General features: G+C 39.5%; 1 protein-coding gene across 1 annotated transcript; it reads right to left on the bottom strand.

Moving 5' to 3' along the window:
- Positions 1–1990: 1990 nt before the first annotated feature.
- On the bottom strand, positions 1991–14736 carry zbtb48 (zinc finger and BTB domain containing 48). Its single transcript, XM_036591005.1, has 10 exons — positions 14604–14736; positions 12758–13561; positions 9762–10154; positions 9061–9153; positions 6958–7044; positions 5683–5837; positions 5252–5388; positions 4394–4558; positions 4065–4153; positions 1991–2836 (listed from the first exon to the last, which is right to left on the bottom strand). Exons 2-10 carry the CDS (start codon positions 13517–13519, stop codon positions 2396–2398), a joined length of 2322 nt encoding a protein of 773 aa, XP_036446898.1. The 5' UTR covers positions 13520–13561; positions 14604–14736; the 3' UTR covers positions 1991–2395.
- Between the last annotated feature and the right edge of the window lie 18 nt (positions 14737–14754).

Raw genomic sequence — 14754 nt, 5'->3', positions numbered from 1 at the left:
TAACTGGAAGTAGTAATTCACTATCTTGAGTTAAATTTGTGTTTGATAATACTAGTAATTATGATTACGTATGTTATACTGAAACGGTACTTGATGTAGCTTCTTTATTACTTTATTTTTCATACGGAATGATTCTTCTTTTGTGGCCAAAATCATTTTTACCATACAGGCTTGGTTTGAGTAGTGGCGTCTGTAAGTGTGATCAGTCAATAAACTGCAGGCAGGAATGTGGTTTTGTCTGTTTATTTACAGAAGTTTATCTGTAAGAGTATTTATTCAGTAGTAGGAAAAAAACAACCATAACATTGTCATAAAATATGTACATTTATTTACATTACATATTTGCTCTATATTCCAAAATTGGTATCATGCAGAAGGGCTGTGTTTTGAGAGCTCAAGGATCAAATCAAGTAATTTACTTTTAAATCAGAGCTGAACAAATCTGGCTACATAAACACATACATACATACATGCATATCGTCACAGCATAAAGAAAAACATCTTCAAAATGGCAACTTTACAGGAGAAAGCAAAATGTTCTTTACATTTAATGTAATAATGTTAGATTTTACTGCAAGCAATTTTGGAGCATTCCTATTGGCCCATTCATTGGGAAATTTTCACCCATTGTAAAGGGCAGCTGCTCTTCTCAAATGATGTGGAAAACTAAAAATAATAACGAAAAAAATGCAGATACTTTTTTTGGACAGCATCGATATTAGGGACGCACAATCGGAAACAATCAAGAACGGAATTGGCAGATTTTGGCCTCAAACAGGCAACTGGCAATCGTCCAATTTATTATTTTTATTTTTGCTGATCACTACGATGGTAACGACACTCGCGCTGTTTTTTTTATATATTATTATATTATATATTAGTCTTAAAGGTGCAGTAACAAAAACAGCCTGTTTAAGATTGTTACATAAACTCATTCAAACATAACTGGACATTGGGCGAAAAATAAAGTGCAAGAAAAATTAAGGAAATGGGCCCTTCTGACATTTAAGACTGGAATTTAAAATGCCAGTCTGGCCCATTAAGGGGCAAATAATATATTTATGTTGCAACTTTGGCTAATAGAAAGCATTTGGTCTAATATAAGTGGGCCACTTTTTCTGTAAAGAAATCGGATCAAAAAAAAAAATCTTGATCTGTACATCCCTAATACACATGTAATAAACAAGTGCAAACACTGAAAATCAACATATTCTGGAAATTCAACCAGAGGAATTTTATAAAGGAAGATTATGCAACTGTAAACTTCTAGATTATATAACTGCAATCAGTTTTCAATGCCAAAACCATTTTGGAGAAATAATCAACATTAAAATAAGTACAGCAGTCAGTGCATTAGTGATTTCATTTCCCATCACAGCTCTTCTTTCTGATGGCAGTAGTCTATACTCCTTTTCTGAAGGACAACAAAACTGCTCCCTAATCAGCTCAAAGCAGTGGTCACTAACCCTCCTCTTGGACATCTACTTTGCTGCCAAGTCCTGCTCCAACCTAAAGTGTAAAACTCAGAAACGTCCCTTTCAGCTTGGAAAGACCCTGTGAGAAAAGGCTGATTAGATGGAGCTGATGTGGCCACTTAGGGCTGAAGCTGGACCCTGTCACTCTTAAAGGGGTATTCAACCGATTTTTTTAAAATTTCAGCATAATTCAATGGTTAAGATGTAAACATAGTCTTTCAGAGTGGTTTGGTGTGAAATCCCCTGTTCTAGAGAAACCTGCGAAGTCAGAATTGTTCACAGTGGTGGTGATAGGAACCAGACATTCAAGGTATTCAATGCCTCTAAAAAGCTCCCTCACAAAAAGTTATTACATGAAATGGTTCTGAATAAGCTGTCTGATGCCTGAAACACTGTTTTATGACAGTTTTGGGATCAGCTTTTGGCCTAAAATGTGTCTTTCTTTTTATTTTCTTTATTTTTTTTTTATATACATTTATGGCAGAGATGTACATGCAGGGCACTATAAGGCAAAACAGTCCCCAAAGAAGACATTTTTCAGATGTAACTATTTTACCATCATCAAAATTACATATAAGACACGTGTAGGTTTGCTAGTTTTTCAGATAGTAAATAAAATGGCTAGATGTGTGATGCCAGATGCCACAACCCCAGTTCCCACCACCACCACCACTGTATATAAATCAGCAGGTATAGTTCACTACTATCCAACATTCCATGTTCACATCTCAACTATTTAATTACACAGAAATTTTGAAAAATGAATAGAATTCTCCTTTAATCATTGTCCTGATACTCTGACTGGTATTGCAGGCTGCAGTATGCAAATAAATGTTTATTATATATAGTTCTTTTGGGTGTTTTGATGAATCAAGGCATTTACATGACTATCGTCACTCTGTAGGTCACTCTTCTCTCCCTCAGGTCTTCCCATCAGTCCCAGAGCCTTGTAGCTCCACCACCAGATCAGTTTGGATGGGAAACGTGTCCGTCACCAGCACCGTGTGCTGAATCACATTGTCCACGGTAAAGCCATCCTGCTCATCCGCAGCCTCTGCCTCCTTCATCTCGCTGAACGTTGGCTGCTCGCCGCTGGCTGAAGCCTCTGTCTCCGTGATCGTAGCCTGGTCTCCCCCAGGGTCCATGGCCTGGGTGGATGCTCCCAGTTCTGGCCCCTGGACCTCTGACTTGACCTCTACTCTGATTATGTCCCCAAGCTCTGGAGTGGCCTCTGTCTGGCTTGGCGGAGTGGATGCAGCAGCTGCATTCTCATCCTCCACCACCAGGTTGCGCAGTCGCCTCTGGCGGGGGTTGTAGTTCTCCACGCGGTTGTGGATCTGCAAGTGCCGCCGCAAGTGAGCCTGCCGGAGAGGATGAAACACAGAGAGTCAACAAACCGAGATCCTCAAGTTTATGAGGCAGACACCTCAGACTATTCTGTATGCTGGGGGTCTGGACTGCACATTTGGGACAGTCCAAAACGCTAACATGACAACAGAGAGAAGCAAGGAGACTAAGAACAAGCTAAGAGACTAAAGTAGCACACATATATATATATATGTGTGTGTGTGTATGTGTGTGTGTGTGTGTGTGTGTATCCATTTTATCAGCTCCACTTACTATATAGGTGCACTTTGTAGTTCTACAATTACAAACTGTAGTCCATCTGTTTCTCTGCATACTTTGTTAGCCCCCTTTTACCCTGTTCTTCAGTGGTCAGGACCCCCATGGACCCTCACAGAGCAGGTACTATTTGGGTGGTGGATCATTCTCAGCACTGCAGTAACACTGACGTGTGTTAGTGTGTGTTGCGCTGGTCTGAGTGGATCAGACACAGCAGTGCTGCTGGAGTTTTTAAACACCTCAGTGTCACTGCTGGACTAAGAATAGTCCACCAACCAAAAAGCCATCAGCGACCTGTGGGTAGCGTCCTGTGACCACTGATGAAGGACTAGAGGATGATTAGATCACACTGTACAGCAAAAGATAGGCTATCATCTCTGCCTTTACATCTACAAGGTGGACCAACAACGCAGGTGCGTCTAATAGAGTGGACAGTGAGTGGAGAGTGAGTGGACATAGTGTTTAAAAACTCCAGCAGCACTGCTGTGTCTGATCCACTCGTACCAGAACAACACACACTAACACACCACCACCACATCAGTGTTACTGCAGCGCTGAGAATGATCCACCACCCAAATAGTACCTGCTCTGTGAGGGTCCATGGGTCCTGACCACTAAAGACCGGGGTAAAAGGGGGCTAATAAAGTATGCAGAGAAACAGATGGACTACAGTCTGTAATTGTAGAACTACAAAGTGCACCTATATAGTAAGTGGAGCTGATAAAATGGACAATGAACGTAGAAACAAGGAGGTGGTCATAATGTTATGCTTGATCGGTGTATATAAGACAGCTTTTTTAATATAGCACAATACTGGGCAGCCAGAGAGCTAGAGAGATAGAGACAGATAATTTATCTACATAAATCAATTTTAAGAGGCATATCTTGGGAAAATTGTGTAAATGTAAAATTTGGCTGAACTTTTGCTTAAATGTTTATTTTGACCTGTCTCAGCTATCACTGTACCTGTCTGGTGAACTTGTAGCCACATTCGGTGCACTCAAACTTCCTCATGCCTTTGTGTCTCCGTACATGAACGCGAAGCTGCTCGATGGCTGAATGGAATAATCACATCAGAAAGCAAAGGGAGAGGGTCACACCAATGACATTTCATAATACAAAGTGCTACAACTGGACCCTGCCATGGCTGAGACAGAATACAACCACATGATTCATCTCACACTTTTTCCAACACAGCTACAAGTATTTCTATTTCTCTGCCAGATACAAGTTAGTGGCCACTAACAACAGTGGCTCTTCGTAAAGATTTAGACAGTGATTCCAAGTCTTCTCACCTTTGAAGGACTTGTTGCAGATGTGGCAGAAGTGCGGCCGGCCTTCCTGGTGTTTGCTGGCAATGTGGCGCAGCAGCGGGCCTTTCTCAGTGAACCTCTGCTCACAGAACTCGCAGCTGTATGGCCGCTCGCCAGTGTGTGTACGGTGATGCTTGTCCAAGCTCGCTGCTCAAACACATGAAGATTTTGGAGCAGGGATTAAAAACGGAATGAAAACAAAACATAAAAATGAAGAATATTTTTCTGAAAATATAATCCAAATCCGGGAAAACTTTCAACTTTCAGATGGTTAACAACATTTTTTACATTTTTACACTGAACAAATGCAGCAGCGGATGATTTGGTGTTGTTGCTATATTAATAGGCCTAATACATGCACATTTTTCTATAGCAGTTTTTCTTTACTATAGTTTTTCTTTAATTCCTTTTTAACCAGTTAACATCTGGAGAAGGAAGGTGGAGTTGTGAAGCAAAAACCATATTAGAACAAAGCAAAATTCTAAGCCAGTTCCAATTTTAATCCCTGATTCTATGAAAGTTAACCGAAACAAAAGAGCACTGTTATTAACTGGTTAAGCAAAGTTTAAATTAGCAAAATGTTTTCACTCAATTTTGTATGCCTGGCTGTTAAGCAAGTGTCACATTCACTTAACAGCGAACGTACAACTCCAGTCTGAGTCACTGACTCTAATCCACTTTCTCTGGCTTCTAATGAGTGTTTGGGGTAGAAATATGAAAATCACATACAAGGGACCTTTTATATGAAGTGTACATAAACTCTGGAAATCTACCATGTAAATATACTTACAGTTCTCATTAGTCTAGTGCAACTGGTTAAAGAATTACACTGAGAATTACCTTGAGTGCGAAAGGTCTTGCCACAAAGGTGACACTGGAATGGTTTCTCGCCCGTGTGCGTGCGGAGGTGCATGTTGAGGTTGGCTTTCTGGGTAAAGGCATGCTTGCAGAACTCGCACACGAATGGACGCTCATTCCTGAAGAACACGGAAAGAACACTTATCAACTGGGTGGGCAGTTACATGTCAGTATGTTCATGGTTAGGATGTGATGAAATGGCTGCTTAGTTTCGATGATATAGGGATTCTATGGAACAATGTTTACAAACGATACCTTATTTCAAATACGCAACTCTTAAAATTAATTGTGTATTATGACACGATTCTAAGCCATTTTCAGAACTGCTGATCATTCTCCCAAAGCAGAGATAATATATGTATTTATAATGACCGCCATACTGTAAATAACACCTTATATAAACATATATTTACCTGTGAATGGCTTTGATGTGCATCTGTAGGCCATTGCGGCTGGATGCTCGGTGACCACACTCCTCACACACAAACAGCTTCTCTCCCCGGTGCTTAGCTGCCTCATGGAGGCGCAGCTCTGTGCGTGACAGGAAACACTTGGGGCACAGTGAGCACTAGAGAAAAAACAGGATCATTTCGAAATTAATACCTTAATACATTCACCTCAAAACATCTGTTGAATATCAACATCATCACAGTCGCAGAATTACAGATAGATATTGAATATTACTACCAACATGACTTGCACTGGCTATATCATCACTATTCAAACTCACTAATAAAGGTGCTAAATGAAACCAAACGGGGTTTCTTGGAGTTATACCACAGAAGAACCGTTTTTAGTTTCCTAAAGAAGCTTTTAATGCACAGTTCTTCAAAGAACCATTTTTGTAAATGAGATATGCAAGTGTAATGAATCTTTTTCAAATTTAAAAGCCAAGAAAGGAGTGCGGAAATGAGTGTATATCAGGGGCCAATATGTAATAACTGTGGTGGGCCAAAAAGCCAAAAAGAAAAATATACAGATGAAGATTAGAAGGTAAATTTCATGTTCAGTTTCAAAATTTCTAATTAAATCATTACATTATTGTAATTGTATATTTTTTGCATTAAAAAATGTGAATTTAAAGGGCCTATATTATGAAAAACTGAATCCTTTTGTTCCATCTGAGAAAGTATGTAAACACTGTTAAGGTTTCAAAACGTACCTTTTACTCCCCAGTTCATACAGTACACATATGGAATCTAACCTGCAAAATCAGCCAGCTTTTAACTTACTGTTTCTGCTAATTTTATTACACAGTTCTATTTTTTATATATATTGGGGAAAAAAATACAACTTAAATAAAATGTGCCATAACATTTGCACAGGCCAAAATCAACAAAACATCATTTGACCAGGGGGGCCCAAACTTGTGCATATGACTGTACATCTATCTGCCTCCTTAATTTTAAGGGATAGAGAGAGGTTGGAAAATGGTCCAGTGAAAATTAATTATGACTGTTTTTGGTGCGTGAACCCACACAAACAAAATGACTTTTGAGAGAAAAATAAAATAACAATAACAACGTAGCATATGGGCCCTTTAATCTGTATGTAATGTGACAACATGGGTGGAAGAGTGCGGTGAAGGTAACTTTCTGGTAGGACAAATCAAACGTCCTGCTAGTTCATTACAACACTGTATTATTGTGAACAGTATTCCAAAATGTAGGCTTAAAGCCTGTTCTTACCGCATGTGGTTTAGGAGCTCCATGGATTTTAATCATGTGGATCCGGAGATCCTTCTTCTGCATGAACTGTTCAGAGCATGAAGTGCACTACCATGGGAAGACAACGGCATTGTAACATTAAAACCCAATACAAAACTCTTTCAGTTCACCCATTGCTAACTGTGTATAAAATCAAGCACACAGACATGTAATCTCCATAGACAAACATTAGCAGTAAAAGAGGATGCCACCTTCGCCACAAGTAAGTTTGGGAAATTTCTGCCCTGCTAGATCTGCCCTAGTGAACTGTAAGTGCTATTACTGTGAAGTGTCTAGGAGCCACAACAGCTCAGCCACAAAATGGTAGACAATGCAAACTCACAAAGTGGGGCTGCCAGGCACTAAAGTGTGTAGCACATAAAAATATATCCTGCTACAGAGCTCCAAACTGCCTCTGGAAGTAATATCAGCTCAAGAACCATGTGTCAGGAGCTACATGAAAAGGGTCTCCAAGGCCGAGCAGTGGCACATAAGCCTAACATCATTATGCGCAATGCTAAGCGCTGGCTGGAGTAGTGTAAAGCACACCGCCACCATACTCTGGAGCAGTAGAAACATGTTATTCGGAGTGATGAATCACACTTCACTATATGGCAGTCTGAAGGATGAATCTGGGTTTGGCGAATGCGAGGAGAACACTAGCTACCAGAGTGGACAGTGCCAAGAGTAAAGTTTGGTGGAGGTAGGATAATGGTCTGGGGCTGTTTTTCAGAAGTTTGGTCTAGACCCTTTAGTTCCAGTGAAGGATTATGTTAATGCTACAGCATACAATTACATTTCAGGCAATTATATGCTTCTAACTTTGTGTTAACAGTTTGGGGAAGACTCATTCTTCTTCAAGCATGACGATGCCCCTGTGTACAAAGCGCTATCCATAAAGACATAGTTTGACAAGTTTGGTGTGGAGGACCTCCAGCAGTCTGTGCAGAGCCTTGACCTCAACCCTAATAAACACCTTTGCGATGAACTTGAAAGATGATTGTGAGCCAGGCCCTCTCATCCAACATCAGTGACTGCCCTCACAAATGCTCTTTTGACTAGATGAGCATGAAGTCCCACAGACACACTCCAAAATCTTGTAGAAAGCTTCCCAGAAGAATGGAGGCTGTTATAGCCACAAAAGGAGGACCAACTCCATATTAATGACCATGGTTTTGGAATGGGATGTCCAACAAGCTCATACGGGTGTGACGGTCAGGTGTCCATACAGGTGTCCCAGTTTTGGGGTACTCTGACCTGCACATTTTAGTGTTACCTTGCTCTAACACACACACTTCTCAGGAAGGGCTTGTAAATTAGCTTGCTAGGTGTGTTAAAGCAGGGAAAACCCTAAAATATGCAAGATCCAGATACTCCAGGACCAGCGATGGAAGCTACTGTGCTTGTGTACATTATATATCCAAAAATATATCCAAACATTTGTAAACACAAACGGCTCATCCAATGTTTCTTCTTAAACCAAGGGTATTTATGAAGAGTTTGTTTCCCTTTGCTGCAGTAACAGTCTCTACTCTTCTGGGAAGGCATTAGATGTTGGAACATTGCTGTGAGGATTTAACTGCACACAGTCACAACAGTATCAGTGAGATCAGGTACTGATGTTAGATGATTAGTTATCCCCTTTTTACAGTAGCACCTGAATGCAATTTCCACCTGTTTTGGAGGCTGAATTATGCATATTGTTTCTTCAGTAACGCTGGAATATATTTTAATGAAAACATATTTGATTTACAAAAATGGAAGTGAACTGGAATTTGTGCCCCCCTAGCTGATGTCTGAGATTGGTCATGGTGACCTTCGGCTCATGTGGGTCTGCTCCACAGTATCCCATTCTACTAGCAATGCTTTTCTAAGGAGTTGTGTAAAGCTGTGCATTTGAATGTCTGTGTTAGTAATGGGTGCACCTCCAAGTTGCTGAATTCACTAAATAGAATAGAATTATATATATATATATATATATATATATATATATATATATATATATATATATATATATATATATATATATATATATATAAAATAATCATTTGGCTGCTGTATATGTGTGTGCCATGGGGAGTGCACCTTATTTGGCATTTCTCCTGTGTGTGTGACCACGTGGAGACGCAGCTCTTGTCTCTTCTTAAAGGTCATGGAGCATCTGGAACAGGAAAAGACCTAGACCAAACAAGAAATCCATTTCAGTCAATTATCAGTGTACAAACTATGTAGCAATGCATATGCAACAATTACATAAACCTCTTCCTAATGATAGAGGTGCAAAATGCATTGCATCATAATGCATCAGTCTGAAGGAATCAAATCAACTGCACAGATTTTAGAATGTTAAAATCAGATAGAATAGTAATAATCAATTATAATGAAGGTGCATTTTCTCGGCCAAAATAAAAATCTCAAAAAAGCTTGGTGTATTGTTTTTATTGTCTGTATTCTGCCACTGGCAAAAAGTCAAATCAGACAATTTTCAGAGAATTTCTGCAAACTTATTCTATGTAAATGTTTTATACTATTCATCACGCATCAGTAACCAAATCACAACAGTTAGTGAACAAAACATTGGCAGTCTTTCCCAATGACTCTTACCGTGGCATTCTTTTCTTCATATAGCAGCATGCAAAAATAGGCTGCTAAAATATCAGTTGTAATTATCAGTCATAATTCAAAAATAATTCCTGATAAAAAAAATGTAAATTCTACAAATAATAAATATATATCGTCACTCTTGGAACAAAACCTTGCATCTTCATTTATTTTTTTAAACTTACCACCTCAGTTCTGCTGAGACAGTTCCTGGCCTCATGCTCCTGTAAATTCTCCTTCCTGTAGTAGCATTTCCCGCACTTCGCACACTCGAAAGGCTTCTCCCCCGTGTGCCGTCTGTTGTGTACTTTTAGGTAGTACTTGCTGAGGAATGTTTTGTGGCATGTAGGACACTGCACAGAGCCCTTCTTCACGTCCTTCTGCGAGGCCTCTCCGTTTTCTTTATTTGTAGCTTTGCCTTTTCGTTTGCGCTTTCCTCTGGGGCTCTTCGAAGGTGTTACAGGTGAATCATGAGGTATATACTCTTCATCAGTGTCCTCTGGGAAACCTTCGAGGCCCACACCATCCTCATCAACATCTTCAACAGCGTCATTATTCTGACTGTCGGCAGGAACATCCTATACATGTTTTGGAAAAAAACAATAGGGGGGTATAGGGAAGACCAATATGATTAATAATTTCAAAGATCAATGATATTTTCACTAGAAATTTACAATGTACTACTGGTTGCATAGTTAGCTGCATGAATACAAAACAAAATAGAAATTATCACTCCATGTGCTCTGGTAATATGAGCTGCTGTCACAGAACATTTTTTTTCCCTGAAAATTACATCAGGTCCTGCGGCAATGGGTTCTTATCTGACACCACCAGCCAACATTCTGGAAACAAAACGAACTTCATATTCAAAACATACTGGTCAGTAGGCAGGTGCCCCTTCAGCTGTTGAATTAAATTCAAACAAAAAATAACCATTAACACTGCATTTCCATCACCACTGTTCAAGAGCATAAAACTATCTACTTCACCTTCGTAAAACACTTCTGAGAAATACGGAGCAAGTTTACAAAAAAACATTAATGTTAAGCAGCTCCTCACTGGTGTTTTCTTTCATTTTTTTGGCTGTTTTTACACCATAAGAGTGTGGAGACAAAATGTACAGGCAAATACGATGACCTATTTAATATCACCATTGTGTTTACTTTTCTCTTTTACAAAATAAAGGTACTTTTTAAATGTCTTTATTGGTCCACTGTTACCTTCTGTCTTCTCTTTTCGTAGCTGTGACTGGACACGAAAATGACTGCTCACCTGATTAATCAAATGACTTTTTATCTGCATTTACAGTATTTATTCAGCAAATACATATGGAAGCCCATTCCTGCCACTTAAAATAAATCTATCACCTAGTTATTGTTTTTTTTTTTAATGGACTGGAGGAGGATGATCGAGAATTCAGGGTTAGTGGAAGAAATATCAGTAACTTTCGATGTGTAGATGACAAATCTGGAGGGCCTGAAGGCTCTTATAAGAAAAGTTAAAGAACAGAGTGTGACTTCGGCTCAATATGAAGACGGCTAAGACTTATAACACAGACTCATAACTATATGTGATTCTTTTTTTTCTGTAATGGTACAGATATAATAAATTATTAATTAATTATTACATTCATATTGAAAATCAATCTACAAAATGTAATTAAGTAATTAAATTGGGCTATACACTGTCTGAGCACTTAAGACTTAAGACTACTCAAAACATAACAATATGTGAATCAGGAAACAGTAAAGACCACTAGAACAAAGCATGGCAGAACAAAGATGAAAGCAACTTGAAAAGATCTTCAAACATAACAATGTGACTCTGCAAACAAAGATTATAACTGTTCTGCCTGTGTTCTTCTCTCTGGTTCTTCATGGATGTGAAAGCTGGATAGTAAATAGGTGAGACAGAAAAACGTTGCCTTTGAACTTTGGGTTGGCGAAGACTTTTGAGAGTACCTTGGACAGCACAGAAAACAAACAAATGGATCCTTGAACAAATCAAGCCTCACCTCTCACTCAAAGCCCAGATACCCAAAAATGAATCTTATCTTATTTTGGTCATATCGTCTCAGAAGAACCAATTCTTGTTTGGACAAGTTGAAGGTAAAAGAGGAAGAAGACAACCAGCTAGAAGATGAATGGATACAATCAAAGGAATCATGAAAAAGCCATTCAGATACCTAAAAACCTAAACATAAGACGGGATATTCTGGAGAAACACTCTATTTGGTAGTCAGGAATCATAACTGACTCAAGCGCTTAACAATAGGCACATCCTGATTCAGTTTTTTGCCTCTGATCCAATCTGAATATGTTAACATTAAGTATTGGTCGATATTGATCTGATCCAATATTTGCATTTTTACAGATATACAGCCACATAATCTAAATAATATATTCTAGTCTGCTAATTAATACTATAGTAAAATTACTTCATTTTTAGTATATGCAAAATTGAACACTGTGAACTGGTATGTTTAGATTAGACCACTGATCCAGTTTTATTGAATGATATGATGATTCAACTACTATTAACTTTAAAAAGCTGCAGTGAATTCATGTAATTTTGTAAATGCAGAAAATTGTGCACCATGCTGCTACAGGTATAACCATTTACGGCACCTTTACGACATTTACGGCGTAAGTAGAGCATGGAAAAAAATAAACAAAGCATCGTAAGTGGATCAGAATTTAAACAGCTGATGCTCAATCCATTGCACGGCCCATATCACGGACAAACAAATTTTCCTTGCTTTCTTGCAATAAAAACAGTTAATGTAGTATACATAGCATTCACTCTTAGTCCATACTAAACCACAAAACAGCCCAACACATATATCAACCTATTCAGCCAACAGCAGTTTAGCTCCGCCCATAAACGCACAAGTTATAAGGAGTGTTTCAGGCTAGACTGAACCAAAAACTGGTTGGAAGGTTGGGACAGAACTGTTTTTTGGGACAGAAAACCACACAATAAACATTATTAGTGAACCTCAGGTGGAAAAAATAAAATACAAAAAAAATGTTGGAAATGGGCCTTTAATATTCACCTGGATCAGCCCTGATTCCCTGGACTGTATCAGGACAAGTAAACCAGCAACTCAAGCATGGCAGCAACTCCACAACTATGGAGCACTTAAATGACCAGTACCACAACTGGTGAATGAAATGATTACCTCAGCCTGGCTTGACACTTGAGTATTACTCTGATCTCCTTCAGTGGTGACAGTGCCCTCAGCCTTGTCCTCAGTAGCTGGTGATCTTCTCCTAGGTGTACATGACTTTTGAACCCCAGTCACTGGGCTTTCCCCAACCAACCTGCTCGGGCCCTTTACTCTCCTGCCAGATCGAGTAGTGGTGGACGAAATGGCACTGGAGGAATCGTCAAGTTCTGTAACCGCTGGTACTGCTGGCGCTGCCTTCCCTACAGTTTCAGCTTTGTTTTTCACTCTCTGTCGAGGTTTTGATTGTTCTTGGACAGTCAGATCAGGTTTGGTGTTCATCACCGCAGATGAGGGCAAAGGTGGCTTGCCTTCAGCATCCCCAGCACAGTCCGAACCCTTGGGAGCCTTAATCCCTGGCGGACCCTGGCCAGGTATAAGTGAATCAGGGACAGACAGTCCATTGGCTGCACCTCGAACCTTCGCCTCATTATCACTGTTCAGCTGCAGTTCACCAGTGTAGAAGAAAGTTAAAAGCAGCTCAAGGCCATCTTCAGTGCACTCCTGAGGAAGGTTGACCTCCATGCTAGGTGTGGTGTTTGAAATGGGCTCTTGGAATAGTTGGCTGAAGCAGGCGAGGACATTGCGGTGGGCCAGGAACACCTGACCGTTCTGGGTGCTGAGCATGACATCGCAGAACTTGCCGAGCTCCCTCTGTTGGTTGAGTTGGGATAGCACCCACTGAGCATGGGTGTTCCCTTGAGCCATTATCTCCATCTTTACTGATGGGAAGCAAGTCAGACCAGCAGCAAGAACACCCTGCAGAGCAACAACAACAACAACAAAAAAAAACAAATACTACAAAGACATCTTGAAATAAGTAATATTTACAGGACGAGGTCTTACTTAATGGTCAACTTTTGTCCCCAAAGGCTACTGTCTTAAAGTGGAACTCCACCGATTTTTCAAAAATTCTACATAATTAAATGGCTGACATGTAAACAAAGTAATTCAGAGTGGTTTGGTGTAAAATGACCCATTCTAAAGAAACTAGCTGAGTCAGAATTGTTCACAATGGTGGTGTTAGGAACTAGGCGCCTGAAGAGTTAAACACCTCTAAAAGCTCCCTCACAGACAGTTAGTACAGGAAATGGTTAGATATATGTGGCCTGATTTATGACATATTGTTTAATGATAGTTTTGTTATAAAGTTTTGCCTTAAAATGTATTTTAATTCATTTATTTTTAATCCATTCAAGGTGGAGGGGTAATATGCAGGGTGTTATAAGGCAGAATAGGCCCCCAAAAACTTATTTTTTCCAATTTTTCCACTACTTGACCATCATCAGCATTACAAATAAAACTCAGAAGATGTGTGTAGGCTCTCTGGTGATTTTAGACAATAAATAAAATGGTTATACTTGTGATGTATACACTGTGACCCCTGGTTCCTATCACCACCACTGTACAGACATTTTAGCCTCTAACTATCTCTACAATTAGCCATTTTACATAAAACCACTCTGAATGACTCTGTTTACATGTCAAGGGCTGAATTATTCAGAAATTTTTAAAACTTGGTGGAATCCCCCTTTAATAAGAAACCGTTCATTTTGTGCTTGAAGAACCAATTTGGCTTCTCGAGATGTTGCAGCCCTACACTAAGCTCCCATTTTCTAAAAATAAGAAAACACATTTACATTTGATGTACATATTGTTATCTAGCACCTTAAGGGCTCCATTATTTATCCGGCTAGTTCGGCTCTAAGGTTACTAGCTAGCTCGACGTTGAGCGCGATATCTGTATTTTAGTGACGCTCCCTAAAGTTCGCGCCTATGAAAGCAGCTGCGAATAACTCACCTTCCCCCAAATCTCGACAGTAAATATCCCCTTATTTCCACATGTCGAAACAATACCTATAGCAACAACACAGCAAATACATACTACACTGAAATCATTAAATACTTTTTTCCTCTAAACCACAGGCGGCCATGTTGGGAAGAAGCAGGAA

The sequence above is a fragment of the Colossoma macropomum genome, unplaced genomic scaffold (genome assembly GCF_904425465.1).
Source record: "Colossoma macropomum unplaced genomic scaffold, Colossoma_macropomum, whole genome shotgun sequence".
Lineage (NCBI taxonomy): Eukaryota > Metazoa > Chordata > Actinopteri > Characiformes > Serrasalmidae > Colossoma > Colossoma macropomum.
The sequence above is the reverse complement of the archived record's forward strand: the minus strand, read 5'-3'. Positions and strand labels throughout refer to the sequence as shown.